Source organism: Lonchura striata, unplaced genomic scaffold (assembly GCF_046129695.1).
Source record: "Lonchura striata isolate bLonStr1 unplaced genomic scaffold, bLonStr1.mat Scaffold_186, whole genome shotgun sequence".
Lineage (NCBI taxonomy): Eukaryota > Metazoa > Chordata > Aves > Passeriformes > Estrildidae > Lonchura > Lonchura striata.
In genome coordinates, this window is record NW_027461119.1 from 116846 (window position 1) to 128232 (window position 11387).

Genomic DNA, 11387 nt, shown 5'->3' on the forward strand with positions numbered 1-11387 from the left:
CCCAGGGCTGCCGACGCAGCCACGCTGGGAAGGGCACAGGGCCTTCCACAGAAGCTGGCACAGACTCCTCAGGACACGTCCTGGCTCGTGGCCATCCCAAACCCGCGAGTGTGACACGGACAAGGAACTGTGGGCCAGGGCAAGAATGCTGCTCTGAGCCCTGGGGCCCGGGGAGCGCTGGCACCAGCAGGTGAGGCAGTCCCTGCCCAAGCAGACCTGCCACCCCCCGAGCCCTGGCAGGGCTGGTGCCGTCTCCTGCCCCAGAGACCTGTGCCCCCGGGGGCTTCTGTGCCAGAGGGAGCCAAAGCCCAGGGGCACTGGGGGCTGTGCTCCTGCCTGCAGGGGCTGTTGGCAGGAACACCTGGAGCAACTGCTGGCAACAATGAGTAGATGGCAAAATGGTTACCCCTGCCCCGGTGTAGAGATCTAAGTGGCCAATAGAGTACAGCTCTCCCCTCTTGTTCCCTGCAGCAGAATCAGGACCATGAACAGAAACAGTCACAGATATTCTTTCTGCACCCCATTAGCAAAGCTGTGCCAAACCACAGATGCTGCCTTCAAATGGACCCAAATTCCAACCTAGACCTCTCACCTCCCAGACAACTCCTTCCCCAACACACCTCCAACACCAACACCCTGCAAACACCGCACAGAAGCCCTCAACATCCCGCCAGGACCCCCAGCTGTCCCTGTCCCTGTCCCTGTCCCTGTCCCTGTCCCTGTCCCTGTCCTTGTCCCTGTCCCTTTCCCACCTTCCCACAGATGCCCTGGTTCCCTGCACGTGCCGTGGGATGGCACTCAGGAGGATCTGCTCCAAGGCCTTCCCCGGCAGCAGGCTCAGGCTGCCAGGCCTATGGATCCTGGATCATCCTTCCCACCGAGCCTTCCATTGGCATGGCTCTTCCATTGGCACATCTGCGCTCAGCTGGGACTACTCCGCTCACCCAGGGCTCCTGGTAAAGGATGGAGAGCAGCCTGGCAAGCTCTTTCTCCAGCTCCCTCTGTGCTCTTGGGGAAGGTAGAACCTTCCACAGGAAAGCAACTGCTACCACAAGGAGTGGGTGGCATCAGGCAGCTCTGGCGAAGCCCCTCAGGAATGCTGTATCCTGAGGGAACACTGTTGGCCTTGACCTGTTGGCACCTGCAAAAGCTTCAAATCAGCTGCCTCAGCTCCCAGGGCCTCTCTTGGCCAGAATCCTGACGTGGATGCAGGACGGCTGCCAGGCACTGCTGGGACCCAGCGGGACAGGACCGGCTGTCTCGTGTCCACACAGCAGCCCTGACACAGCCAGGGCCATCCCGAGAGCAGACAGACGCTCACGGGCCAGCAGAGAGGAGCAAGGAGCCCTGGGCTCCTCTCAGGGTACCTCAGCTGGGCTCGCTCCACAACACGCCCCCATTGGAAGGCCTGCTGATGCCCAGCTGCCAGAAATGCCTCCCTTGTGCTCTCCAAGATGCACAGGGAGAGCCAGTGAGCAGGACACTTGGGAGGCAAACCTTCCAAGCCTTTGCTAAGGCCAGGCACACACCAAGATCAGCCAAGACTCTCCACCACTCTGCCTGGCCCACCCAGCCCAGCTCTGTGCTGGCCCTGGGCCACAGCAGCTCCCAGCAAGCAGGAGGCAAATGCATCTTGCCAAGAGTTCAAACACAGCAGACAGGGAAGATGTGAAAAGTGTGTGCGTAAAGGGCTGTTAATTCACAGGTCCCACAGAGAGCTTTGGGGCTCACAGATGGACAGAGATGGTTCTGCTCACCCCTCTGTCCAAAGGGGGGGAACACACGCTGCTGCAGGTGCTTTGGTTGGTTCCTGCAGGTCCAGGTGAATGCCAAACCAGCTCTTCACAGGCTTCTCCCTTGCCCTGCCCCTCTGCCAAGTGCAGCGGGCCTCAAGGACTGAAAGGAGCACAGAGAGCCAAAGGGGGACACTCGCACCTGCCTCACTGGGAGCTCCCTGGGAAGCACTTTCCTTGAGAAGCAAGCCCCTGTTCTCCAAAGGCATTTCCCCAAATGTGCAGCTTTTCTGGCCAACACCAACACACCCTTAAAAAATGCTGGCAAGGCTGAAGGCCTTCATGTCCTTTCAGGACAGGCACTCCAGCTGTAGCTCCTATTCCCCCAAGTGTGTTTCCAGGTGGAGGTTCAGAGGTACAGCCCCAGGCCCTCTACAAACACAAGCTGCCCACTGCCTCTTCACCTGCCTCAACTCCAGCCTGTGGTCACGGCAGCAAAACTAGGCTGTTCCTGGCCAGAGCCCAGAGCCCTGCTCCCGCAGGATGCTCTTGTCAGCACCTTCCAGGACTCTCCGCTGTGCACGCAGCGCTTTTCATGCCCACTCCCAACCGGCTGTGGAAGGCAGAGCACAACCTGGCTGGCTCTGCCACCAGCACACCCCAAACACAGGCAGAGGAAGAAGCAGCAGGGGCTGTTTTGTGGCCATGCCCAAGAGAGACTGGAAGGTGCCCTCCCTCTGCTCTCACTTGGTTGGCTTTCTGACTGGCTCTGAGCCTGGGGCTCCTGGAGCCGGCTGGCATTTGCTCTGTGCACATGGGGGAGCTTCCAACAGCGTCTAACAGAAACCATTACTTCATCTACCAAAACCTGGCCATGCAAACCCAACAGACTTTCTTATCTATTTCCCACCTCCTCACTACACTAGGAATTTAATTCTAGTGATGATAATCATCAAGTGGTGACCAAGAGAGAAATTAAATATGTAAGTCTGCAGACACTGAAGTTCACACTACAGACTAAATGAAAAAATGCCTCAAACCTACTCATCACAGAGACTAACTGCTGGCACATTTGTACATGTGCATTTATTCAATAAAACTCATTAATTAGTTGCAATGATTAGGCTGAATACTAATTTCGCACCAAGACCCTCCTGCTTTTGGACCCAATCCCAATTGAAAAGTATTATAATAACCATTACATTTTTGGTAAAGACACATGCCTGATCTACATCCCACTGGAGCCACAGGTGGCACTGAATTTTAATGTTAAGGATTGGAACATACTACATTCCTGATCATGATTTAAATTGACAGCTCACACTTACTGCTTATGTGTCAGCCCTCAGATATCCATCTGACACTACAGACTGTCTTTCTCAGGTACAACACCTACACAAACAGAGAGATGGCCTCCCATCACATCTGCATAGGTAAGATGGGCAAAATGAGAGAAAAATTTCCCTTTCTAGTATGAAATAAAGAGGAAAGCTGTCAGTCCTAACCCAGAGCTCTGCAGAAGGCTCTGTGGGGAGCGCACCTGACGTTATTGAAGCTGTGTGTTCAGCCCAGAGCCCTGGAAAGATGGGGTTGGCCTGGGTGCCTCAGCCTGTTTGGCGCTGGCTCTTGCACCGTTCTGGCCCTGCTGGTACAGCACTCACTGCTTGCCCAGCTTCCCTGCCATGTGTTGTACATGTTCCTGACCCATAAATCCTGTGAGACTATTGCTGATGGAATAGGGAGGAGTCACACTTTGAAAGAACCCTCTCCAGTTCCCCTTTGTTTGAACAGATGTACAACCTCGGCCATGCCTGGGAAGTGTTTCCTCACAGCCCGCAGTGCACCTTCCAATCCCTGGAAGTCTGAAGGGAGCACTAGGAATTCCAACATCCACTAATGCAGACAAGGAGTGAAATCCTTTCTTACCTGAAATGGGTAGGAAAATACATTGATACCGTGAAGAAAGTAGCATTCCTTCCCAAAATGCTATGGGTTTGAGATTCAATGTTCAGTTTAGAAAGGTTTTGTCCCCATCACTGAAGTCCAGACATCATCACTAAACACGCTGAGGCCCTTTTCTCAGCTTCTCTGCTCCACCCTTCTTGCCAGCACTGGATGGCAGTGTCAGACTCCACTTGACACAAACTCCTCTGTGTGCTCCCCTCCTGCTGAAGGAAAGCTCCTGCCAAACTGTTCCTTCCCTGCTTTCCAGCCACAATGTCCACAGCCTCCTTCTGAAACATCCTCCCCTAAATGTCTGTCCCTTCAGAGGAGCACACACCCCTGGCTGTGCTTTGCACACAGGGTCTCTGTTTCTGTGGTGTTTGCATTTCAGCCTGTAAGGGGAGCACAGGGTGCAAGGAGAATGCCAGAGGCTAAAGATAACAGGAAGTCATCTGGTTGCAAACAAACAATTCTGAAAAGTTTATTCCTTTGCTTAAATCTATCTTATTAATGGAAGCCTAGTATTTATAACAATGAATACAGAGAGTATTTCTAATATCAATACAGAAACTATTTCTAACAATCAATACAGAGTATAACAGCCAATACAGAGATGATAGCAATCAAAAGAGAGTATTTCTAACAATCAGTACAGAGTATTTCTAACAATATAGGGTATATCTAACAATCAATACAGAGAGTATTTCTAACAATCAATAGAAAGAGTATTTCTAACAATCAATACAAAGATTATAGCAATCAATACAGAATATTTAACAATCAATATACAGAAATAAGGATATTCTTAACCTAAGGAACTTAAAGAATTTCAAGCAGCAAGATTTTCTTACAGGAATAAAGTAATTTAAGAGGAAATTCAACAAATCTATCCACAAATGCTGGAAGATATCCTCCAGTTCTGCCCATGGAGATGCAAATGGCCCTGAGCAGTACAAGGGCTTTGTCAGGAAGGCCACTCCTTTCCAGGCTTTCCCCAGGAGCCCCAGGTCAATATCTTCTTCTCTGTGCTCCCCTCTGGCTCCATTCCTACGCTGCCTCCAGATCATGAATGTGGCAGGGACAGCCAAGCAAACCACCGTCCATGTGTGCCATTTGATCTTTCTTCCAGTTCCCACAGAGGCCATGCCAGACACTCCTGTCTGGCTTCCAAGTCTGCAGTTTCCTCCTCCAAGTGCAGCTGGTGCTTCTGAGGGATCACTTCCCGCTCCTTCATCCTCTGGACAATTCCTTTGTCATCCTCAGGAGAAATCCCATTCTTTCCAGAGGGCTGGTTGATTCTGACAATGGCCATCAGCACCAGGTACCTATGGAAGATTCCTTCAGGCATGGCTGATCCTTCCCTGAAAGAGAAAGAAAGGAGGACAGAGCCAAGATCCAGACTATATTGCCTCGGGAGGAGACAGGAAAGAGGCTCACCCCTGGCAGGAAGGCTCTGGCCAGCCCTGCAGAAAGGCTGGAGGCCAGAGGTGCTCCTCAGGGCTCGCCTGCTGCTGCCAGTTCCAGTCCAGCTGCCCAAAGAGGCTCCATGAGCACGTGGTGAGGAGGAAGAGGAGGAAGGTGTGAGACACAGGGACACAAATCTGAGCAGCCAGGTTTGAGGAGAGAGAAGCTCAGCATTGCAGATAGCAGAAGAAACCAAGCCCAGTCCCCCAAGCAGGAAGAGGAGAGGAAGGGCCCCCCAAGCTGGCTGCAGGCAGACAATGGAGACCTTTCCCAGATGTTCCCAAACGGGCTGGGGGGAGGGAATACACGGCCCTGCTTTCCAGCTGCTCCCACCACTTCTGACCCTTCCACTGTCATGAGTGAAAGCCCAATGAAATCCTGCTCAGCGTGGGCAACTGGGCCCTTGAAGGGCTTCGTGCAGGTCAAGGCTTCCTTTCCCTCCCAAAGCCTTTCCCTTGGCAGACTTGGGAAGGGGATTAATCCTCCCTCCTTCCTCCTTCCCACAGACCTGCACAGAACCACTCCATGGGCACTTTCTGTTCCCTGTGTCCATCCTCAAGTGCAGTGCCAACCTGGGTCAGTCCTGGCCCTGTCCTGAGCTCCCAGGAGCTCACAGGCTGAGATGGCAACGCTCAGCCACACCAGGGCCCTGCCCCAGCCAGCAGCACCCCCACAAGCAGCAGCAGCAGCAGCAGCAGCAGCAGCAGCAGCAGCAGCTGCAGTCACCTCTCAGCTGTTGGTGCCCCTGCACTGCAGCCACTCCTGCTGGCACCAACATTCCCTTGTGGCCTTGGAGACAGTTCTCAATCCATCCATGGGGTCACAGAGCCATGGAATCCCAGAGTTCCAGGTTCCTGGAATCCTAGAGTCATTGAATCCTGAGAACCACACTCAGAGGAGGAGGAGGAGGAGGAAGAGGAGGATGAGACAAGGAGGACGAAGAGGAGGTGGAAGATGAGGAGGAGGAATAGGAGGAGGAAGAGAGAGAACGAGGACAAGGAGGATGATTATGATGAGGAGAAGAATGAGGAGGAGGAGGAGAAGAAGGAAGAGGATGAGCACAAGGACGAGGAGAAGGAGGATGAGGAGGAGAAGGAAAATGAACAGGGGGAGGAGGAGGACAAGGAGGAGAATAAAGAAAAGGAGGAGGAGGACAAAGATGAGGAGGACCAGGAGGAAAAGGACGAGGAAGATGAGGACGAGCAGGATGCGGAGGAGGAGGAGGAGGAAGAGGAAGATGAGGAGGAGGAGGAGAATGAGGATGAGGAGGAGGACGATGAGGAGGAGGATAAGGATGAGGAGGATAAGAAGGAGGAGGATGACGAGGATGAAGAAAAAGACAAGGAGGAGGAGGACCAGGAGGACAAGGAGGACAAGGAGCACAAGGAGGACAAGGAGGACAAGGAGGACAAGGAGGACAAGGAGGACAAGGAGGAGGAGGATGAGGAAGTCGAGGAGGAGGAATAGGAGGAGGAAGAGGATGAGAATGAGGATGTGGAGGAGGATGATGAGGAGAAGGAGGATGAGGATGATCAGGACAAGGAGGAGGAGAAGGAGGGGGAGGACTAGGATGACAAGGAGGACAAGGAGGACGAGGAAGAGGAGGAGGAGGAGGAGTAGGAGGACAAGTAAATGGAGGAGGAGGACGAGGAGGAGGAACAGGACAAGGAGGACGAGGAAGACCAGTAGGAGGAGGAGGAGGAGGGGAGGAGGAGGAGGAGGAGGATGAGGACGAGGACGAGGACGAGGATGAGGACAAGGATGGGGATGAGAAGTAGGAAGATGAGGAGGATGAGGAGGAGGATGAGGAGGAGGAGGTGGAGGAGGGATTGTTCAAAGAGCAGTTAAAGAATGAAGAGATGGGAACCTGTCCCCATGGAGAACCCATCTCCCAGATGTGCTCCATGCCCTTAACAATGGCCCCTGGGAAATGGAAACCCCCTGGCTGTGCACGGCTGCTCCCAATGTGCAAATACAGCCCTGGGCAGTGAGACTGGGACTGCCTGGGAAATTGTTCTGGGTATGATGGCCCTGGCAGGGCCAGCCCAGAGGCTGCAGGGCTGGACCTTCATGCACTGGAATTAGTCAGGATAAATCAGAAGCAAAGGAGAGTTAACAATAGAGGAACAGGAATCCAGATTCCTCCAGGACACTTTGGTTTGGTAACTGCTCACTGGAGCTTGGCCTTGCAAAGTGCTCATGTCATGGGAGGAGGAACTGATTATCAAGGGAAAATTAAAGTAATTTAGTTAAACAATAGTGAACAAGATTGGATTATTCAAACCCAAGTCAGGGTAGCACAATTACTGACATTGTCAGTGTTTAAAACAATTTGGAAAAAAGGAGATCCACTTCAAATCACTGCTGTTGGTGGAGATAAAGGGTTTGGATCCAGCAGTGCTAATAATGGAGCCAGAGTGTGGGTCCAGAGGCCAAAAGGCCTCCCAAGGCAGCTGAAGGAACAGCTCCTGGGAAGGACAGCAGTGTTTGAATCCTGAAACCTGGGCAGGAGCGATGGGAATGTGTCCCTGCAGCCAAATGCTCTGTGTGAGAACAAGTAGATATTACAGGAGATTGTTTTACACATCCTGCCAGACCAAATCCCCCTCTTTGCCCCAGTTAAAACTCCTGACCTGGGCTCCATCTAGGATGGAGCCAGGGCCAGGCTCTTGTACTGCCCAGGGTGCATCCCTTGAAGGCCTTTTAATAAATACCTGCTTTATTCCTTTAACACTGCCTAGCTCTGTTCTAGGCAGCCTCTCAAGGCATCACCACCAAACCAAGGGAACACGGACCAGGTCTGGCTGGCTGGGCCTCCTGGGGACTACCTGACCACCTTGGCATGTCGAGGGCTGCTTCTCACCTGCCCTGAAGCACTGGGGCTCTGGGCTTTCCTTCCCATTGTTAGGAAAATAAGGCCTTTTTGTTCATATAGAGTCTCTCATATTCACAGAATAGAGTTTTAATTAGAGCTTTTACTTGTCTGAACATGTTCTCATCTTGTCAGGCATTTCAGTGTCTATCTCATGCATTCCAGTGACTATCTTTCAAGGTCGACTTCGTTACGAACTTTTTAGGGAGTTAGAACTGTTTTGAAAAAGCTGCTGCTAGGCACCCAAACACCTAAGCAAATAGATATGTTTCAAGGATAGTTCCGTTACAGACTTGGCAAAACATGTAAACGTGCCTCGAGATAACATTTCTTGTTTTTGAGGGAATTTCCAGGTCGCAGAGACAACCTTAAAGAAGACCACTGGCGCCATCAAGAGGCAGAGAACAACCACCTAACAACAGGGTGCGCCTGCGCAGAAGAGACACTGGAGCGTCACCAGAGCGTCACACACCCGGAAGAGACAACCCAATAAGTGGGGGGGAAACGGAGAGCTAGGCGCGGTAGTTGGAACGACTGCCGCCCAGCGCGCGCTGGTTTGCTTTCGCTTTCTGCTATTAATAAATCCTTTTAATTGGATTTGACAGCCTATTGTGCTCGTTTATAACAATTTGGTGCCGTGACTCAGATCGGGATCTGGGGAACCTCTCTCTGAGAGGGGCGCCACGATTCCGCTCCCTTGAGCGGACTCAGACCGGGGTTTTTACCCTCATCCCGACCGACGAACCTAAAAGCCTAGAGAGCGAAAGCAAAGAAAGGGAAGCGGGCCCAGGGTACCCCGTAATTTTTGTGCACAAAAGTCCGGACGAAGGCGCAGGACGCGTGAGTATAAAGGGGATCCGTTCGGGCGGGGTTCGGGATCCCGGAGTACGGCGAGTGTGTGTGTGTGTGAGAGGAGGACTGGCAGCCGGATTCTCCAAGCGAGTGTGGACCCTCAGTAGTGCGTTTTCCAGAGCCCGCGAGGGCCTGGGCCACGAACCAGGGGAAGCGATTGTGCTGTCGTGAGTGACTGAAGGTACTCCGGAGGACATGGGGCAGGGGATAAGCAAGGATAAATCCCCCTCCCCGGCGGGGGTAAAACTTCCCCCAATTCCTAAGGAGAGTCCCTTAGGGTTTATGCTAACAAATTGGGAGCACTTTCCAGGGGCACCTGGGAAGGATAAGGCAAAGATGATACACTATTGCATAGAAGTAAGGGGACGACAAGAGATTTCTAAAGGAGTGTTTTGGCCCATCTTTGGGTCCTCAGAGGACTGGGTAAAGCAACTGTTGAATGGTTGGGTACACGCTAAACAACCTTCTAACCTTGAGGAGAGTGCCTATGCCCAAGTCTGGATAGAAAAGCCGGAGGTGCTCGTGTTTAAACTCTCGGAGGCTTCAGGGGGAAAGAAAAAGAAGGGGCGAGCGGAAGAAGTAATCATTGCACCCCCGCCCTACATTCCCCCTGCACCAAATGCACCCCCTCCTCCTCCACAATCGGATGAGGAAGAATCAGACTCAGACTCTGATCAACCCTCAGGCTCGCGTGGTCCTCTTACCCGAAGTAAGACGCAGGGCAAACTATTTCCCTTAAGGGAAATGCCGATGGGGGGACCACAGCCGGGGATTGGATTTATTTCGGTGCCTTTAAGTTCGGGGGATGTTAGAGACTTTAAGAAGGAGATGGGAAATTTGCTAGAAGACCCCTTGGGCGTGGCAGAGCGGGTGGATCAATTTCTAGGTCCTAATATATACACCTGGGAGGAATTACAAGCTATACTTAACATTTTATTCACGGCCGAGGAAAAGAACATGATAAGAGTTGCTGGAATGCGAGCCTGGGATGCCCTACCCGCGCATGCCCAGCAGCCAGCCGACACCAAATGGCCTCTCCAGAATCCTAATTGGAATAACCAGGATGAGGCCCATAGAGCTAACATGCGGGACTTTCGGACCATATTAATTGATGGCATAAGAGAGTCCGTTCCTAGGGGCCAGAATATAAATAAAGCATTTAACGACCGACAAAAGAAGGATGAAACCCCCACTGAATGGTTAGAGAGGTTAAGGAAAAGTTTCCAGCTGTACTCGGGATTAGACCCGAATAACCCAATGGGACAGGCAATTCTCAAAGTCCAGTTTGTCTCTAAATCTTGGGATGATATCAGGAGGAAGATACAGAAAATGGATGATTGGCAGGACAGGGATTTAGCAGAATTATTGCGAGAGGCGCAGAAGGTTTATGTCCGCAGAGAGGATGAAAGTCAGAAGAGACAGGTGAAAATGATGGTTGCTGCAGTGAGGGAAAGCAGGCGAGTAGAGGAAGAACAAAAGAGAGTTACTCGGAAGGGGGGGGTGACAAGGGAAAGGTAGGAGAGAGGGTATGCTATTATTGCGGTAAGAAGGGACATTTCAAGAGGGAATGCAGGAGGAGGCTAAGGGACGAGGAAGAGTTCAAAATCGAATAGGGGAGTCAGGGGCTCTATTTTATGGGGACCAAGAAACATCAGAAAGAGCCCTTGATAAAATTGAAGGTGGGTCCCCAAGGCCAGGAAATAGATTTCCTGGTCGATACAGGGGCAGAAAGATCTACTATTCAATTTCTGCCTCAGGGCTGTAATTTGTCAAAACAGACAGCCACGGTAATAGGGGCTAAGGGGGAACCTTTTGAAGTACAAATTATTAAAGGGGTGGTGGTGGAATCGGGAACTAAAGTGGGGTTGGGTGACTTCCTATTAGTTCCTGAAGCGGATTACAATTTGTTAGGGAGAGACTTGATTGTTGAATTGGGAGTTCAAATTGAGGTGGTAGAGAAGGAATTAAAGATCAGACTTTGTTCCCTCCGTTTAGAAGATGAAGAGAAAATAAACCCCGAAGTGTGGTATAATCCAGGGACTGTGGGCAAATTAAATATAACCCCATTTACAGTGAAAATCAGAAATCCTGAAATCCCGGTAAGAATAAAACAGTATCCAATTTCACTAGAAGGGAGGAGAGGGTTAAAACCTGAGGTTGAAAGGCTGTTAAACCAAGGACTGCTAGAGCCTTGTATGTCGCCTTTTAACACCCCTATACTCCCGGTAAAAAAGGCAGACGGATCCTATCGGCTGGTGCACGACCTTAGGGAAATTAATAAGCGAACCGTGGCCCGATTCCCAGTAGTGGCAAATCCCTATACTCTTTTAAGCAAACTGGGACCTGAAAATGAGTGGTATAGTGTAATAGACCTGAAGGATGCCTTTTGGGCCTGCCCTCTGGACGAATCCAGTCGAGATTATTTTGCCTTTGAATGGGAAGATCCTGACACGGGGAGGCGACAGCAACTCAGGTGGGCGGTACTTCCACAAGGCTTTACGGAATCACCTAATTTATTCGGG

At 51.6% G+C, this 11387-nt stretch overlaps 1 protein-coding gene across 1 annotated transcript in view; it reads right to left on the reverse strand.

Moving 5' to 3' along the window:
- The window catches only part of LOC144248574 (uncharacterized), a 76391-nt gene extending 66452 nt beyond the window's left edge, over positions 1-9939 (reverse strand). Inside the window, exons 1-2 of the mRNA XM_077790667.1 lie at positions 9863-9939; positions 8809-9049 (exon numbers count right to left, since the gene is read on the reverse strand). Coding sequence (XP_077646793.1) covers positions 8809-9049; positions 9863-9939 — 318 coding nt within the window. The remainder of the gene's footprint in view (positions 1-8808; positions 9050-9862) is intronic.
- Between the last annotated feature and the right edge of the window lie 1448 nt (positions 9940-11387).